Raw genomic sequence first — 19,524 nt, 5'->3', positions numbered from 1 at the left:
CCCAGACTGGAGTGCAGTGGCCGCTTCCGGCCACCACAGCCTCAACCTGCTGGGCTCCGGCGATCCTTCCGCCTCAGCCTTCCAAATATACAACTTTTTATAAATAAATTCCGGTTTTTTTGGGGGGCCATCATATGGTACAATTTAAAAACCATCACAGACCTGCATGTGGTCCCCAAATACCCCTCAACAAAGTCTTTCGTTCACAGTGTGTGAGCACACGGATGACCTAAGGGCATCTGTGATCATGAAGGTTTTCTTCTTGACCAACCTCTAGTCAGACACCTCTGAAAGCTCTTCTCAACGATGCCCTAATTTGGGGGGTTTCTGTGTTCCTTTCTGCATTGTCAAATTTTAACAAGCATCCTGCTAAGTCCAGTTAGCCAGACCCCCCCAACCCTCATATCTGATCACCCCCACTGTCTGACAGGGTTCCTCATCCCCCATCACCCCTCAGGGGATCTCTGATCACCCAGGCCTGTCTTCAGCTACAGTCCGGCCAGGTTGTTTAGCCAGAATCCCTCCCAACCGCCGAGGTTTCCTTCCAGTAGTTTGCACTCCTCTGACCCCGGCCCCACTCCTCAGCTACACATCCCGTGTTCCGTGTTGTGCCTGGAGTGCAGCCCAATGTCTCTTCCCTACTGCATAACCCCACTGAAGCAGTCCCCATGGCTACCCGTGGACTCCCTGGTTAAAGTCTGCTTGAGTGTTTGAGCAAACATCATGAATCGTTTGTCTGTAACCATGCAGGTTTTGGAGACCCAAGGACATTATGAGCGTGTCGTCTGGCCAATGGCTGTTGGTTACACTGAATCCTAGTCTTGCTTCCAGCCACAGAAGCATGCGGATGTGACTTACACGGCGGAGTATGGAAGGCTCCTGGCCAGTTAGGGCAAAGCTCTCCCTGAAAGTCCATGCAGGGAGGCCCGGCCTCCCCACCCATAGCACCTGCTGCTATGTCCACTCTCATGCTCAACATGGCTGGGACTCCTTGCCATGACGCGGTACATGCTCAGTCCCCTCTCCTGTTCCTTCCCAGCCATATCCTGCCGCACCTCCCGGCCTTAGTCCTCTTCCTCAGTCCTCCCTGGGTTCTTTTGTTCCTGAGCTGCCATTATGCTACCTCTGCGCTTGTAATAAAAGATGCTTTCCGCTTGCCCAGCACAAAGAGCCTGCTCAGTGCCTGATTAGCTTCCTCCCGGGGGGGATTCTCCCCCCAAAAGCCAGTCTCATCCCCCCTCCTCCTCACGCCAAGCACACCCACCATGCAGGGCTGTCCCAGAGCCCACTATGCCCCACATGCTGCCCTGGCTGACGAGCTTCATCTTCGGTTTCCTTCTCAAACCTGATGCACTGACTCACCCACTCACTCTCAAGAGCCATTGTTCTGTCATCTCGCTTTATCCTCCCAAACACACCAGCGAAAGGACTAATGATAGCAATATTCCAGTGAGTCATTTAAATCTCTCACTTACTTTGTGGTACCTGCAGCTTGCCTTTTGAATTGACACGGGTTTGCACATAGTTTTGCATTTTGAAATTAACTTAAGACGTCATTCCTTCTGTTTAAGCAGTTAGCGGGCTAAATAATCTTCTGAAGTATTTAGGTTCCTGGATTTTCATGACCAAGCAAAGGAGAAAGAAGGTTTTATTTCTAAAATCACAGGACAATGATGCTGGAATGGATCTTTGCACCCAGTGGGTCTATTTTTCAGACGCTGAAATTGAGGTCCAGAGAAGTCAAAATACTTCTTAAAGCCACACAGTAAACGGAGGTGCTGGGATTCAGGTTCAGTCAATTTAGTCCTGAGCTCGTAGCCACACATTTTACTGATACTAAAAATGTATATGAACTTCAAAATCTGTAAAGTACTACCTAAAGAGAAGGCGTTAGCTGGATGCAATGGCTCATGCCTGTAATCCCAGCACTTTGGGAGGCAGAGACGAGAGGATTGCCTGAGCCCAGAGATTCAAGACTGGCCTGGGCAACTTGGTGAGACCTCGTCTCTATGGTTAAAAAAAAAAAAAAAAAAATTAGTCGGACATGTGGCACACACCCATGGTTCCAGTTACTTGGAAAGCTGAGGCAGAAGAATCATCTGAGCCCAGCAGGTAGAAACTGCAGTGGCCATGAATGTGTACCACTGCACTCCAGCCTGGGCGACAGAGTGACACTCTGAGTCAGAGAGAGAGAAAGAGGCGGGGGCGGGGGAGAGAAGGTATTTATTAATGTGGTTAATTTTAATAAGTAATACTAAAGAATAAGATGTCACTCATTTCACAGGTGCTTCAGGGAGGGAGTGTAATAGACCTCTACGCAAAGTACATGACTTTGTACATTGGCCAAAACTCCTGAACATATGACAGTCCTGGGGACTGAAGAGGAAGCAGATGCTGACTGTGCTGTGGAGGAAGGTCACAAGGTGCGGAATGGGAAGGCCCCAGGGCTGTACTTCTCAGCATCCTGTGTCTCACCCGTGACCTTGTGACAATGCAGATTCTGGTTCAGCAGGTGGGACAGGGCCCAAGAGCCTGTCTTCCCAGTCGGCTCCCTGGTGATGTTGGTGTTGCTCTTCTACAGAGCTCCCTTGGAGGATCAAGGACTTAGAGATTCAGTTTCAAAAGCAAAACGTTAAAGAGGTGGCTAGCACCTGGACTTGGAGTCAGACTCCATCCCAGCTCTAGGCCCATCTCTGATCAGAGCTGTGTGAACATGGTGAGATGTGTGCCTGTCTTTCTCTGGGCCTCAGTTTACTCATCTGTAAACTAAGGGGGTTGTCTGGGGTGATCTCCATGACTGCCAAGGTCCCTTTAAGTTGGAATGTTCTATGACTCAGAGCAGCTGCGGGCCAGCACATGGAGGAAGGGAGGAGGCACAGAGAGCTGTTGCAGGAGATAGATGGACTGTACATGACAGCTTTCTTCCAGCCCCTGCTGGGTGAGGGTGTGCCTCGAATGTTCGTTAACGTGTTCCACCCGCTTGTCCCTTCCTTTGACCATATTCCTGAATCAGGTGGTTCCAATGTTTCCATCCTTTTTGCGCCACTTGACCCTTTACTTTTCCTCCCTGCAGCCTCTGTCTTCCCTGCTCTCAGGGTGACCTTTTCCTCACCCCAGTTATGCCATCAGCCATCCCCCTTCTGTGGCCTTGTGTATGAGACCTGGTTATAATCACAGTGATCTTCTATTTTTTAGCAAAGCATGTCAACATTGCTCTGTGCCATCACTGTGCCAGCTTAAACTCTAAAGAAAGTTTAGGTGCAATAAGAGAAAGAAATACTTCCCCTTATCAGACATGAAGTACTATTAAGGCTTTTAGGGAGGAGTTCACAAATCCATGGAAGAGCTTTCAAATCCATACATACAGACATATATACAAGCCAGGTCTTGAACTCTATGGAAAGGGACATTCAGGATGGGAAATACTGTGGTTAATAGAAGGCCTGTGTACACACAGGAACTGAGCTTCCCAGCGCACAGAAGTGTGAGCTCAGCAAGTTAAATAATCTCCCTTCTCTCAAGTTCTCTTCCTGTAAGGAGGAAAATGGCACCCGTCACCCACAAAGCTATCTGAAGGATGGAGAAAACAGTTCTGGGAAGGACACCAGAAGAGAGGGGTACAAGATAGTTTTCCATAGCTGACATTCTCAGTCTCCATATCAATCATCATATGATGTGTTTCCCCAACTTCAAAAACAAGTGAATGCGTTTACACCAGAAATCAGCTTCAATTTCAACACATGGTACATTCCCACAAGTTTGGGTTTCCATAGGAAGGATAAATAATACAGGCTTCCATGAACATTCTGGACAGAAACCACGCATCCTTCCAAGTCTTGTGGAAAAACAACATCTCTCTGGCCCCTTCCTTCCCTCAGAACCAGACCCTTCAAATCTTGTGGTATTTCCCCAAATACCATCATTTGGAGTTGCGACATCTGGTTTCCAGCTCTCCCAGGCTGGGATTTATTTTTTAAAGAAATGTTAAGGCTGTGAGCTACCACCCTGAATTTATGTAGGGCACTCAGTGCCTACCCTTCCCTGGCATCGATGCACATTAGATGATTCCAGCGTTTTCCCCCAAACGAGAAATTTACTTTTTTTTTTCATTCCTAGGATGTCATTTTCTTCAGATGCCTTGAACTCTTCCAGAAAGTATTTCAGACATGGTGGGACTCCCCCGCTCCCCTTTTGCCACTCACTCCCTCACCAACATCACAGAACATCTAGACATCAGTGAGATTCCCACTGGACAAAAGGGCCCATTTCTTCAGGAAGCTCTGGGAGGAGAGTTAGATTGCCCAGAATTTCCCTGAAGTTCTTCCTTCTCCATCCATCCACTTGGGCCCAGAACTTGAGAACCAGGCACAGTTTTCTAATTCTGAGCCCTGGGATGTGCTGGGGAGAGAATGCAATACTCTAATCATGGCCTGGCTCCCCAGGGTGGGCAGGACTGTGTCGCAGTTAAGAGCACAGGGTGTGACATCAGATGGACCAGCTCTGGTCTGAGCACTAGCTTCCTTATAATAGGGATATTAATAGTGTCCAAACATCAGTGGAATGGCTGCTATTTTCAACGAGCTAATGCGTGAGATGAGCTGAACACGATGCCTGTGTAGGAGGAATGCTGGATGATTCATGAAAAGCAGCCATGGGCCAGGATTGGTCGCTCAGCTTGTAATTCCAGCACTTTGGGAGGCCAAGGCGAGTGCATTGCCTGAACCCGAGGGTTCAAGACCAGCCCGGGCAACTTGGTGAGACTTCGTCTCTACAATAAATAAAAAATTAACTAGGCGTGGTAGCGTGCTCCTGTAGTTGTGGCTCCTTGGAAGGCTGAGGTGGAAGGATCACCAGAGTCCAGCAGGTCGATGTCAGGGTGGCCGTGAGCATTCCAGCCTCAAAAAAAAAAACCAACAAAAAAAAAACAACAAAAAAACACAGCTGTGAATATCACCCTGTCTGCTCATCATGGCCCAATGAACCAATTACTCGACGACACAGGCAAAGCACACAGAATCTCTCATGTCATGGGCACAGGTGAATGCTGAAGCTGGTACAGGCAGGAAGGTTCAGAAATGAAAGAGGTGGCATCGTAGTGACTGGCAAGGGCAGGGCAGAAAGCAGCAGGAGCAAGAGGATGGAAAAGGCGGGAAGGATCTCACACAGGAGGTGAAACTCAGTTTTGGGCCGGGCCCGGTGGCTCAGACTGTAATCCCGTGCTTTGGGAGGCCGAGGTGAGTGGATTGCCTGAGCCTGTGGGCTCGAGACCCGCCTGGCCAACTTGGTGAGACCTCATCTCTACTACAAAATAAAAAAAAATTAGCCGGGCGTGGTAGCGCATGCCTGTAGTTCCAGCCACTTGGAAGGCTGAGCGGAAGGACTGCCGGAGTCCAGCAGGTCGAGGCTGCAGTGGCCGGGAGCATGCCACTGCACTCCAGTCTGGGCGACAGAGTGAGACTTCAACTCAAAAAAAAAAAAAAAAAATCATAATGGCAATATTCATAATATTAAAAATGCAGATCAGTAAAAAAAGTCTTATTTATAAATTCTATGGAGAGAAGAAATGACTCCAATAAAAATAACTTGAGTAAAATAAAAATGGAAATGGAAGAAAATTGGAAATAGTTTGTGCAATAGAGAAGATCGATTAAGATCTTGAAATTGGCTTAAATAGCATTCTCCTCAGAAAGTATTTTCTTCAACAAAAATCCATTAATGTCAACACTCCAATCAAAATTTCTGCTCTTAAACACAGCGTTAAGATGTCTTTGGGGAAAAAAACCCCAGCAAGTCAAACTGGTAGGTCAGAACCTCCTGTGGGTGTGAAAATTTTCCCAGTAGATGATCATTCTAGGATGACAGAGAACTGTGTCCCTGACAAATCCAGGGTTTGGGTTTCCCCAGAGTCAGGAAGTTGCTGTACTGTGTTTCCTAAAAATCTCATCTAGAGGATATCTATTTCGAGGATTCATTCAGGAAATAGCAAAAGATAAACTTTACTATTAGGGATGACAATTGGCTCTATGTACTACAAGCAAAATTGTTGGATGATGAAAGTTTGACTGATTCATCAAAGAGGGGGAGAGAAGGGGAGAGGGCAAGAGGACAAAAGGGGAGGAGGAGAAGGAGGGAGTGAGAGAGAGAGGGAAGTGGAGAAGGAAGGCGCAGGCGCATAGACAGGCATCCACGCCATCTAGGGAAAGTGGTATTCTGCCTGGAGGAAGACGTGCGTGCAGTGGGGAATAATTCTTTAGATTCTGCCAAGGCACAAGCGAATTGTTTAAGGGCCACTCAACTTCTTTGATCTGGCTCCACTATCACCAAGCACTTTGGCTCACTTACTTGGTATCTGGGTTACTGTGACTTGTGGGAGAGTATCCTAAATAACCAGGCCCAATTCACACTTGAGCTTCTCACTCACTCCCCGTGTTGACTTTCTGGGTCTTGGTGTCTGCAGGATGGTTGAGAGGGTGGGAAGAGAAGGCATGGGGAAAGTGTTTCACACTTCACCCCATTATGATCAGTGGAAAGGCTTCTCTCTAATAGAAATGAAATGCTTTGATCCTGTCATGTCTCATACAGACAGTATTTCATCATTTTTCTCTAATGCCAAGTTGGTTGCTTAGTATCTGATCATCCTTGGGTGAACTGACGAAATTGAGCTTCTGAGACGGAAGTTTCCGGGCAGGCCTCCAGTGACCCCAGCTTCCCTGGCCCCTGCTGCTGTTCTTTGATGCCTTTTCAACTGCACCCTAAGTCATTGGGAACATTCTTTCAGAAGAAAGAAGCGTAAGGCATTTCAAGAGCCTTGAAACAGACTCTGAAGCCCAGGGCCCTCCTCCTCTCCACCTACTCCCTCAGAAGTCTGAAGACTGGGGAAAGCTGTTTAAATTCTTGGCAAATCTTCAATAAACTACTCAGATGGCTGATTCTAAAAAGCTATTCTGGGCTTCTATAACTAAGAGATATACCATGGATAATTAGGATTAATAACCCAATAAGAAAAAGTTTCCAAATCTAATTTTTCATTTTTCCTTCTTTAGGCAGAAAGCACAGAATATACGTGTTAAGATTTCACTGAAACATAGTCTTATTTTCCAAAGCCAAATAGAAGATGGGAGGATGCCTTATGGAACACTAGACCCATGATGGAAATGATCTCCGCCGGAGTGTGCCTGCACCTTTCCTCAGCCTGGAGGAGGCACAGCTGGACAGGCAGGCAATGATCCCACGGACATTGCACCATCACACTTCCTGGTAGCTTTTTATGAGGACCTATATTTCTAGAAGGTAAAGACAGCATTGGTGGGAAAAGAGAAGAGTTAAAACAAAACTATCATTCATTGTGCATCTACACTGTGCCAGGAACTCTCCCTATGATCTTTAGTCCTGACAAGAACCTTTGAAGGTACAAGTCATGACTGCTGTTAACAGATGAGCTTGCGGAGGGGTGGAGCTTAGAACACTGTACCGTGAGTCAAAGTCCACAACTAGGGAATGGGCCAGCCAGGATCCAAAACCATGTTTCTTCTGCCTTCTTCTCCTACTTCTTCTACCCCGTCTTCCTCCTCTCGCATTTCCCCTTCTCCTTTCCCTTTTTAATAGCTTTATGGAGTTATAACATATACCACAACAGTCACCCATTGAAAGTGTGCAATTCAATGACTTTCAGTGACTTTATTGCACTGGGCAACCATCAGCATGGTCTAATTTTAGACCATTTTCCTCACCCCAACAAGCTCCCTCCTGTCATGTGCAGTCAACATGCACTCCGACCCCCAGCCCCAGGAAATCACTAACCTTCTCTCTGTCTCTAATGATTTGTCCTTTCTGGACATTTTATATAAATGGAATCACACAGTATGTGATCTTTTTCACCTGGCTTCTTTCAAATTAGCATAATGTCTTTAAGGTTGATTCACGTTGTTGTAGCATGTATCAATACTTTTTCTCCTTTGTATTGCTTAATAGTATTCCATTGTGTGGCTCTACCATATATCGGTCATCAATTCACGCTTTGATGGACATTTGGGTTATTTCCAATTTTTGGCTACTAGGTATAATGCTGCTATGAATATTCATGTACAAGACTTTGTGTGGGCAAGTATGTTTTCATTTCTCTTGGATATATACCTGGGGTAGAATTGCTGGATCACATTTTGAGAAACTGTTTTCCAAAGTAGATGTACCATTTTATATTCCCACCAGCAATGTAAGGGGGTTCCAGTTTCTCCATAGTCTCACCAGCATTTGTGATTGTCAGTCTTTTTGATTAGAGCCATCCTAGTGGGTGTGAAGTGGCATCTCACTGTAGCTTTGATTTGCTTTTCCTTATGATAATCTCTCTCTATCTCTCTGTGGTGTGTGCGCGGTCGCGAGCTGCGCACTCCTACTTGCTCTCGCATAGCTAAAGGTTTGATCTTTTTCGAAGAACTGACTTAGGGTCACATTGATTTTTTTCCTACTGTTTTCCTGTATTCAATTTCATTGATTTCCTCTCTCAACTTTATTGTTTCCTTACTGCTTCTAGCTTTTAGTTTGTTCTACTTTTTATAATTTTTTGAGACGGAAGCTTAATTATATTTTTTGTTTATTCTATGCTTCACTCCGAATCAAGTCAGCTCTCTCAGAAAAGAAAGCGACTTGTTTGTACGGTTTGTCTTGTCCTGGTAGAACTGCCTCACCTTCAGAATCCAGGCAAGAAGGTCATAGACTCACACTGCTGTTACCCAACTTTCTGTAGTTTTCATGAATACCCCTCCTCCACCTGGCTGAATTCAAGAACCATAAAACGGTTGCTTCTCACCATTTTGTCCAGTGTTACCATTGCTTTTTGTGGAGGAAATTTACTAAGCCCCTCATTTATTCCCTGCCAAAGTCCTGTCTCCAGAACATCTCTTCTTTCCTTTCAGGAAACAAAGTTCTGGGTCCATCCTCTCTCCAATGTAGTTCTCTCAGAGGACAATGCCTTCCAGAACCAGAGAGACACAGCTGGTTTTAAAAATACTTAAGTTGAAAAATATTGCTCTGAGGTTATCAACCTTAACAGCAACAGAAATACTCTTGAGTGAATTTCCCCTCTCTCAACTTCCTCCATATCAATAAGGACTAAAGGACATCGTGCCTCTTAGAGTCTGTGTTTACAATAGCGAGTTCTAAAGGCACTTGTTATCATTCACTTTGTAAGAGAGGCAGAAAATCCGTTCCTCATCTGCTGATTTTGATTTTGCAGATGATCCTTGCACTGACAGGGAGGTGGAATCACCACTGCAGGGAATTGCGTCCCCAGCATGGGGGCTGAGCTCTTGCACTGAGTAGAAAAGTTTCAAGCTACTTGCTGATGTCACTGAGCATAGACAGTGTGATTTCTATAGATCCGGTTCTAGTCCTTGAAGGAAACTAGGCTTGACCTCCCTCCCTCTCCCCAGTGACGTGAAAGTACAAGCAAGGGCTGAGAACTGAAGACCTGGGTTCTAGGTTCCAGCTCTGCTGCTTTCACCCACTTAAGCCCCTCTTTGGGCTTAGTTTCCTTATTTGTAAAACGGGTGTAATGATAAAGTTTCCCTTACCAGGTTGCTTAGATGTGAAGAAAATGCAGTGACAGCCATGGATGGGCTTTATAAATGATTCAAGTGCGATCAACTATAAGCCTTTAAATTATGAATTAGCATGCTCTGTCTTGGAATACCAAGATGCAGGGGCTGACAAATTGTCTGCTTCGCTGCTGCTTCTTCCTTCCACTTCCTCCCTACCTCAGGACATAAGATGGCTGCAGATTAGCGGACAACACCACATATTCCTACTTTACTGCTCCCCTCTTGGGTGACAGAGATGAAGGAAGAAGGCAGATGCTGACAGGGACACAGCTGTGCCTTAGCACTTGGGGAATGGTAAGACCAGAGCAGACACTTTCTAGCAAGATCCACAGCTGTACCTACTTACACTGTAGATGAGGGGGCTCCTTCCGGCTTCAGTTGAGGCTGTGAAGGGAAGTCCATGGAACAGGTGGAATACTGGGAGAGAAATATCTCTGCCAAGTGATTTTTCAGGCCTAAACTTTATGTTCACACTGAGTCATCACAGCGCCTCTGCTGTTCTTGTCAAATTTACAAACGCACCACAGCAGAGAGACACATTCACAAAAGCAAACCTTTGGGAATATTTAAGCGCAAAAAAAAAAAAAAAGCTCTCTTTTCAATAAAAAATAGGCTTTAAAAGTTTATCGTGTGAGAGATTAAGATCTGTTTAATATCTTCAACATGAATTGTTATAAAATTATAGGGTTTTAATATCTAAGGAAAAATAAGGCTATTCATCTCAACATACATTGCAGACATGTTTTTGTTATGGGTAAACAAAGGAAATTCTGGATCCTAGGCTGGAAAATAAGGCAGCAGTCTAAAGTGTAACCTTTCCTAGATTTATATTGTGGAAACTGGTTAAGCTACAGCGATCGTAAAGGGGTAGCAACGAGGGCAGCAACCTACAATTGCAGATCTCTCAGGAGGAGGTTTTTTAGTAGGGCAGAACCAGACACTCAGGTTTCGAGAAAACATCTGGAAACACCACTCAGTGTCAGTGCCTCTTGCTTGAATGGGTTGGCAACCCCACATCCAGGGTACCAGCTCCTCAGCCTTACCTTACCACGTTCCATCCTCCCTCCCATCCAGGCCATCCTGCCAAACAAGGGAATGCACACTAAATATTCCAGCCTTCCCTTCACACTATGACTGGGCACAGGTAGGAAGTGACCAAAGGCCAAGGGCAGGTCTTCTGAGTTACCTATTTGCCTTTCCAGGTCTGCGGCTTCATCAGGTGTGGCTCGCGGGAGGACTCCGGGGTCGCTGAAGCTGGTGCGAAGCAGGGTCCCCATCACAAAGAAGAACAGGATGCCACCAACCACAGGGATGGCAGGAGTGATTCTCACAGCTAGATATGGGCAGCTGCCAGGAGGGTGAGTGGGGGAGAGGGGAGAGGAAAAAGAAAGGAAGCAAAATGTTAGGAATCAGCAGCAAGCAGTATCCATGTCCTTTTTTTTTTTGAGTGGGAGTATCCCTCTGTCACCCAGGTTGGAGTGCAGCGGCATGCTCACGGCCACCCCAGCATTGACCGGTTGGGCTCAGGTGATCCTTCCGCCTCAGCCTTCCAAGTAGCCAGAACTACAGGCAACCACGTCAGGTTAATTTTTTTATTCATTGTAGAGATAAGGTCTCGCCAATTTGCCCAGGTTGTTCTCAAACGCGTGGGCTCAGGCAATCCCCTCACCTCGGCCTCCCAAAGTGCTGGGATTACAGGCTTGAGCCACCACACCCAGTCGTCTCCATCTTCTAAGAAGCCCAAACTAATTTGGAGGAACAAAACTAATTTTCATTAAAAATTTGGTTGAGTGTGGTGGCTCACACCCATGATCCCAACGATTGGGGAGGCAAAGGTGAGAGGATCACTTGAGCCCAGGAATTTGAGACCCACTGGGGCCACATAGCAAGATCCTGTCTCTTAGTGTGATGGCAAAACCTGTAGTTCCAGTTACTTGGGAGGATAAGGCAGGAGGATCACTTGAGCCTGGGAGTTGTAGGCTACATTGAGCTATGATAGCACCACTACACTCCAGTCTGGGCAGGAGCAAGGCCCTGTCTCTAGAAAAATAAATAAATAGAAATGCTCTCTGTTAAGGATTTGCATCTGGGGAAGTCTGCAGTTCTGTACTATGGACAATTTAACCCTCACTCCCCAGCCACGACAGCCCAAGCCCTCTACTCCCATGGGAAGACGCCATCAGAAGAATGAAAATAATCCTGCTTGTACAGTCTAAGATGTGTAGAGCTTGCATAAATACGCGTGTCCTTTGCACTGTAAGCACAGTTCATGAGTCCATGGGATTTCCCTCCACACCCTTGGAATTACGTAAGAGAAAAAGACACCAATCAGAGCTGCCTTCCTCAGAGCTGACCTCTCCTGCTTGGGTCAAATATCTCAGGGACTTGAGCCAGCACAAAACACTGAGGACTGTAAATCTACTTCCAAGGTAAGAAACCATTTTTCCATATTTTGGAGGCAATCTATCCCAAGAAGGCTTATGAGCTATGGAAATGAACTTGCAGGCCAGTTTCTGAAGATTATTTAAGGGATTTCAGCAGCTGGAATAGAATAATCTTATACTTCTCCGGAAGGCATTTGTGCTACCAACTGATGAATGTGGCCTGACTCTTAATTCTATGAAAACCCCTTCACTGTCGTTGGCTTGATGAGCTGACTTGAGGCAGGGATTATGATGAGTCAGGGTGAGGTGCCCGTGGGACAGACTAAAGCAGGGGTGTCCAATCTTTTGGCTGCCCTGGGTTACACTGAGTCAAGAAGAATTGTCTTGGGTTATGCAAGTGTGTATATATATATAATAAGACATATTTTTCATATTTTTATTATAAGGTTTAGGAAAATGAGAACAATATATAACTATTGGGAAGTTTGACCTTGTTTTTGTAAAACTAATCTACCCACATCTGGTTCAATGGAAGTGGTCGCAATTCCAAGTGAGTTCTCAAGGTGCTCGTCAGAAATGTTTGTTTGAATTTTGCTCTTCATCATTGAAAACAGTTGCTCACAAATGCGTGTGCTGCCAGTAAGCTATGTCATGAATAAGGTGTGATTGTGAACTTCAAAAATGGAACTACGCATGGGGTCACAAAGAAAATAAAATGCTAAAAATGCATGATGGTAAAAGATTTTGTGGGGTCGTATGACTAGCTGTCCTGGGCCACGAGGAACTGGAGGGTCATGGGTTGGACATGCCTGGACATGTCTGAAGCCAGCCTGGGAACCAACCTCTGACACTTGGCCTCAGATCCAGGTGTCCAGGAGCCAGGGCTGTACTAGGCATCAGGCCCTGCTTGCTGTCATGGTCCTTGACTCCACACAGGTGGCAGGAGGTTGAGGTGGGAATGAGCTTGATGCCTGGATCCCAGTGAAGTCTAGGATCTGTACTGACCGTGGTCAGTCTATTGTCACTGCAAGAAATAACATCAGAACTGTGGAAGTATAACATCTAGAGTGGAAAGTGCTGCCAAATTGCCAACCTCATCAGAAGATGCTCTTCCATATGCTCCAGATAGAACCAAGAGGGGGAGCTGGAGAAGAAAGGACAGGGGAGCTCGGCTCAAGACAAGGGAGTAGACGGGGGTCTCGGTCCTGAGAGTCCTAGGGACTAGCACCCCACAGCTGTGCAGGTGTCTGATAGGTGGCAAAGGGATGTTGGCACGAGTCTGGGCCTTGAAGGCCACAGGCTGTGATCTCCTTTGCTGAGACCAGTGACAGAAATGTTAAAACAGGCACCAGCCTTTCAGCAGCCTGCAAATTTAAGCATGGGTGTCTAGAGAGGCTACCGACATCAGTAATGGGGACCATAGTCATGGGAGAGGTCCCTCATGCTAGGAAACAGACAATGAGTTGATTAGGAATAAAGTGCTGTGATGTATGCAACTTACTATCAAATAGTTCAGAAAAAAAAATGCCTAGACAGAGCAAACAGGATAAAATATCAATGATAGGTGAATCTGGGCAAAGGGTATATGGCTGATCTTTGTATTATTTCCTATTTCTGTAAGTTTGAAACTATTCCCAAATAAACAATTAAAAGAAAAAAAGAAATAAATACAATCAATATTGAAGGCATAAAATTAACCATGGTACTAAGTAATAGATTTTAATTTATATCTTAGCCCTGAATATATAAATATATATATATATTTTAAATATGCACTAAATACATTTTCATATTTAATTTTTATATATATTAATATACAATATACATCAGTCTAAAAGAACCTACTCTGGGAGAAATTTTTTGTTACAAAATGGAACAAAAGGTTGATTGTGTAGAAGAGAATTTTCCTGAAAAAATTAAGTTCACAATTCAACATAACTTGAGTACTGGCAGAAAATAAAATATGTCCATGTTTTTTCTCTTTCTCACACTTAGTGAATTTGAAGAGGAAACATTGGTACCACGGTTTAGCCAGCGGCATCAAGGCCACACTGGGCAACGTGGACTGGAGTGCCCTGGTCAGGGAGGAGATTATACACCTCACATGTTCAGAGCTGGGATTTCTCTAGCTCCATTTAGCTTCTCCGAGGACGGACGAGGACGGACACTTCAGAACTGTCAGAGCCCTCTTGTGAAAGTGACTCAGTAGAACTTAGGGTCTGGTGTGTTGTTTTTTCTTTTTGGGGTCTGAAAGGCAACTCGGTGGACCTCAGAGTCACAGAGGTCTGGAGAGCAGGGTCACAGTGAACAGGCCAGCCTAAACCACTCCTCTTTGTCCCGAGGGCACTGCTCAAGGGGCTGGGATCTCTCATGGTTATGCCACTTCTCTAAGCTGAGGTCTCTCAGTCCCTGGGGGTCTCTCAACGCCTCCATCCCTCCAGCAAGTATCTCCCCGCACCCTGCTGATGTCTAATATTCAAAAATTAGAGACCAGTCATTAACTGATGTCCCTGTCCCTTGGCACATTCACATTGCAGAGACAATAACACATTGGTTTAAATGATTTGCAGTTGAGCACACTTTAATTTGCTTAGAGTCTCCCAGGAAAGGAGGATGAGGAAAAGGATGGTGGACATGCTGGTGTCGACTGCTTGCCAGGACTCCCTAACTGTGCAGCTGGTTGTCTGACACTCAGGATCAGGGCATATATCTGAAATACAGTTTCTGTCTCCCTATGAAACCTACACCTGCTCCTGGCCCTGCAGGAAAACTCAGGTGGGTCCCATGACTTTTCTGATCATAATATCAAGGTGACTGGAAGTACTTCAGTCACTTAAAGTAGCCAACAGTCTCATGTCAGTAAGTAAAAGTGTAACAATCCCAGTTAATAATGGAAACTGCCACCTTGGTTTTTAAGTTAAACCCCTTCCTCTTTCCCAGCCCACCGACTGCAGTTTCTGGCCCCTCAATGGTGGGGAAGTGGGCAAGTGGGGTGGAAAGGCAGGCAGGGAAGTGCTGATTGGAAGAACTCCATTACAAGGTGACTGCACACTCTGGTCTACCAGATGTCTAAGACGGACTCTGCCAAGATGTGCAACTGTGAGCTCTTTGGGAGATCCTGGGGGAACCCGGGTGCACTGCTTGCCTGCCCCTATCTGTCTTCCTACTTCCTTTTTCTTTTTCTTTTTTTTGAGTTGGAGTCTCACTCTGTCACCCAGACTGGAGTGTAGTGGCCGTTCCCGGCCATCGCAGTCTCGACCTGCTGGGCTCCAGTGATCCTTCCGCCTCAGCCTTCCAAGGAGCTGGAACTACAGGCACATGCTACCATGCCCAGCTGGTTTTTTGATTTACTGTAGAGATGAGGTCTCGCCTGCTCAGGCAGGTCTTGAACCCACGGGCTCAGGCAATCCACTCACCTCAGCCACAGAGACCGCTAGCCTTCCTCCTGCCCTGGAGCCATTCTTCCGCCTTGCTTTCCCTTCCATTCCCTCCTCTCAGGACCCTCTCTCTGTCTTCTCTCACCTGGGGACGGTGGAACAGCGGGTTCATCACTCCACCTGCCACATCCCTCCTCTTTAATCTGTCCTACCTGCTGCTGCTAGGTCCAATCGCACACCTCTCTGCTCCAAAGCCCTCTGCCAAATGAAGTTCAAGCTCTTTATCTGGAGCCCAAATCCCACCCAGTCGCCTTCTCATTCTCTCTCTCACTGCCCACATCCCCACATTCCCGCGATGGCCACAGTTGACCTCTGGGCTTCTCCAGCAGGCCTCGGCTCTCGCCCGTCACTGGTCTGTCTGACCAGTGGGTGTCTGGAACACCTGCATCTCCCATCTCAGTGTGTTAACACTCCTCTACTTTCACATTTCAGCTCAGTATGGCTTCCTGTGAAGACCTGGTGAAAAGTGTTGCTTGGCTCACCCCCAAGCACAAGTGACTGCTCCTTTCTCTGAAGCCCCATCATATTTTCTTTTGCTCTGCTCCTCTGGTGTGTGTGGCTATTGTGGACACGACCCATGTACCACCCTGGAGGGTGAGATTTGGCCCTGTTCCTGTTAGTGTTTTTAACAGCACCCAGCACAGCATTTCACATTGTGGAAAATGCTGCCACATTTGACAAATCTTTCTTTCTCTCTTTTTCCTGTCCTTTCCTCCTTCCTTCCTTCCTTCTTTTTTCTTTCTTTCTTTCTCCTCTCCCTCCCTCCTTCCTTCTTTCCCTTCTTTTTTTCTTTCTCGTTGGCATCTCACTCTGTTGTTCAGGCTGGAGTACAGTGGCATGATCATGGCCCACCACAGCCTCAGTCTCCTAGACTCAGAGATCCTTCCACCTCAGCCTCCCGAGTAGCTGGGACTACAGGTGAGCACCACCACACCTGGCTCACTCCTTGATTTTTTTTTTTCTTTCAGAGATGAAGTCTAGCTATGTTGCCCAGGTTGGTCTCAAACTCCTGGGCTCAAGTAATCCTTCTGCCTTGGCCTCCCAAAGCGCTGGCGTTACTGGTGTGGGCCACAGTGCCCAGTCTCATTTGAAAAATTTGAGTAACTGAATGAATGGAACCTATTTAATGACTTTTACTGTGACATAGAAAAGAGGAGGAAAGTCAAATCAGTTCTGTCTTCAATGACACCAGCATACCTTGTGTCTCGAAATTACCTACTCCTCTTAGCTTGCTAGGTCCTGCAACTTCCCTCCAACAGGTATGAAGGACCTGCCCTTCCATGAGGCTTCTTGGACTCATGGAGAGAAGGAGAGAATATTCTGGAGCTCGGCGAGCTGAACGAGCATTACATTGCGTGTTCTGTGGCATGAACTAGAACCTCTCAGACCTCCATGTGCTAATGTTCTAGCAGAGGAAGCACCTTATGTCGGTACGACTTTGTATAATCCTAGCAGCTCTGTGACTGTCCCCTGTTCTGCCAGCCTCTGTGTGACAAAGAATAGTACTGAGTTTCTCTGAGAAATCCTTGACAAGCCCCTTCATAAAAGCAGCAGAATTCACTCCCCTAAACGGATAATGAAACCAGGGCTACGGAGACATCTTCAAACTGCTGCTCAAGAAAGCACAGACTGTCTGCAGCCCTTCTGGAAAAGGTGAGGCAGTAAGCAGACTCTGCCCACGATTGTGAACATCAACCTCTCGAAGGTGGTGATGCTCATGGGACATCTCAGTCAACCCAAGGCCGGTGCGGCTTCACAGCTGAGTGTGTGCTGCACAGGAAAGTCTTAGCCCGAGCTCAGACTCCTTGAAAATGGCTCCTTCACATTTCTGAGCAACCGTGGCTGGGATCTCCAATTCTGAGTGCCATCTGGGAGGAGGAAGACTCCATCCCCCGAGGGCCTGGATTTCATACAAGATGATGATACAGCTGCCAAAGATATAAACACCAAATGGAGTCCTATTTCTGTCTCAAGAATTGTGACCTACATACAACCCAGGGCAGTGCAGAAAACAGGCTACAGGCATCTTAGTCTTCATAAAGCTCAATGGGAAAGTGACAGAAGGAAAAAAAAAAAAAAAGAAACTGAAGGCATACATCTTCATAACCTCAAAGAAATTAGCTAATTTAGCACCAAATGCTAAAATGATGAGAGGCCTTTTTACAAAGCTCCCCCTCCAATCACAGACCACATATGAGCTATTGGGCTTTGGATAAGATGATAAATGCCTATGTACAGACTGCTAACTCATTGTACAATTGAGGTAGAGAAATTCATTCCAGGTAATAATTAGAACACACACCACTGCTGAAAGATTATAAGAAATTTTTTTTTTCAGTTCTAATAGTAATCTTCTCACATCTTTAGTAAAAACAGCTTTTGTGCTTTGATGTTTATGTATGAAAAATGAAATTGTTTCCTGGGTGCAATATTATCTGAGACCATGCAATCAGTGTATTTGTTCATTAAAATATAGACAGATATAAAATCAGTATAGATACTGACTTCCCAGCATTAATACTGTCATTAATTCTATACCCATGTTTAGAGACGGACTCACAGTTTCAAATCTGACATAAAACTGATTCCTTGGACAAAATCCGAGACAAAGTTAATTTTTTAAACATTTTAGATAGGAAACCTGGGTTTCATTAGTGGGTAGTGAAGTCTCTCTGTTTTTCCCCAGGACATGCTTTGGGAGAAGATTAACTTTACTTAAAAACTAAACAAAACAAAACAATATTAACAAGATGTAGGAGAGAGATTAAAACAAGCGGCCTTTGGAATGAGAAGCAGAGAATCTTTTCTTTATCAAGACAATTCATCTTTTAAATTACTTGTCTGTAAATGGATACACATACAGAAAGTTTCTGTTAATAACTCCTGACTACAACAAATGGCCTGAATTTGATATTTTTGTTCCATTCTGTATGCAATAAACCTATATGGATAACTATTAGAAACAAAATGAACAGGCAGTTGTGATTTCACAGGAAGAGGAAGTGGCCTTGCTTCACTGTTACCATCAACTACCTCAGGGAGTTTCTACCTTTTAAATATAACAAAGTAACTTATTATTTGAAATTTCAGATTCTTGATTGCAATGCATTTCAGTTATACATAGTCATTGCAAACGGTCATGAAATGAAATAATCTGAGCCCATGATTCACTTCTCTGAAATAATAACAGAGTAGCATTGTGAGAAATGGAGATTGCAAGAATTGAAAAAAAAAAAAAAGAGAGAGAGAGAGAGACCTTTTTTCCTTTTCATATGAGTCACTGCAAAACAAATGTATTTTTCACTTATAAGCAGGGACATAAGCACCATTCATTTTGTGATTTGTTCCTTAATCACATACTTAGAAATAAATCTGCCACGACAAGACAAAGACAGACACATGACTTGGAGACAAACAGAGAAAAAATGTGGATTCAGAAATAATATCCACTCACAATTCTAGAATGGAGGAAAAAACCCAAATAAATGATTCTGTGAAACTCCCAAGCATGATGCTCCCCCACGAGACCCCCATGGCAGCACCTTGTGCGTGGAAAGCTCTGATTGTGTCGATTGAATCCCAGATGTACATAATTGGGTCTGCCCATGCCTGTGCCCAAGGAGGGAACGGAACATAAGTACATGAACCCAAGGCCCAAGGGGGCAAACATAACACAAGAAAACTGGAAGGAAAAGCTCACAGTGAGGAGAGGGGCTCCAGGCTTTGTGGGACTGGGTGAGTAGGGAGCTGGGGAGGAGAGGATGAAGGGAGACAGGGAGGAGGAGAACTAGGGAGGAGGGAGTAAGGGATGAAGGGGAACAGGGGAGCTAGGGAGGAAGGAAAGAGGGGATGAGGGGAGGAGGGGAGAAGAGAAGGGGGTAGGGAGCTCTCTCCCACTCTGGTGGCCTGAACTCCTTCCAACTGTAGGGCACAGAGTCAGCGTCATGATTCTTAACTCAGGCCTTCCAGACCACCCAGATAGATACACTTATAGATACTGAACCTGGGAATCTGTAGCTTAAAAATGCAGGCTCCCATCATAGTGTATAAACAGCTCAACTTACCCGCCTACTATAGAAAATGTGCCCAAGGGCTTATTAGTGAAAA

The 19,524-nt window shown here is 45.6% G+C and overlaps 1 protein-coding gene across 1 annotated transcript in view; it reads right to left on the bottom strand.

Annotated features, from left to right (window-relative positions):
* The window catches only part of LOC103254066 (probable palmitoyltransferase ZDHHC14), a gene marked incomplete at its 3' end in the record, with an annotated part of 217,691 nt that overhangs the window by 26,836 nt on the left and 171,331 nt on the right, over positions 1-19,524 (bottom strand). The window contains exon 2 of the mRNA XM_008052230.2: positions 10,783-10,943. Within this exon, the coding sequence (XP_008050421.1) occupies positions 10,783-10,943 (161 nt within the window). The remainder of the gene's footprint in view (positions 1-10,782; positions 10,944-19,524) is intronic.

Source organism: Carlito syrichta, unplaced genomic scaffold (assembly GCF_000164805.1).
Source record: "Carlito syrichta isolate Samal-C Ts95f unplaced genomic scaffold, Tarsius_syrichta-2.0.1 Scaffold268229, whole genome shotgun sequence".
NCBI lineage: Eukaryota > Metazoa > Chordata > Mammalia > Primates > Tarsiidae > Carlito > Carlito syrichta.
This window is presented reverse-complemented; position numbering and strand designations above follow the sequence as displayed.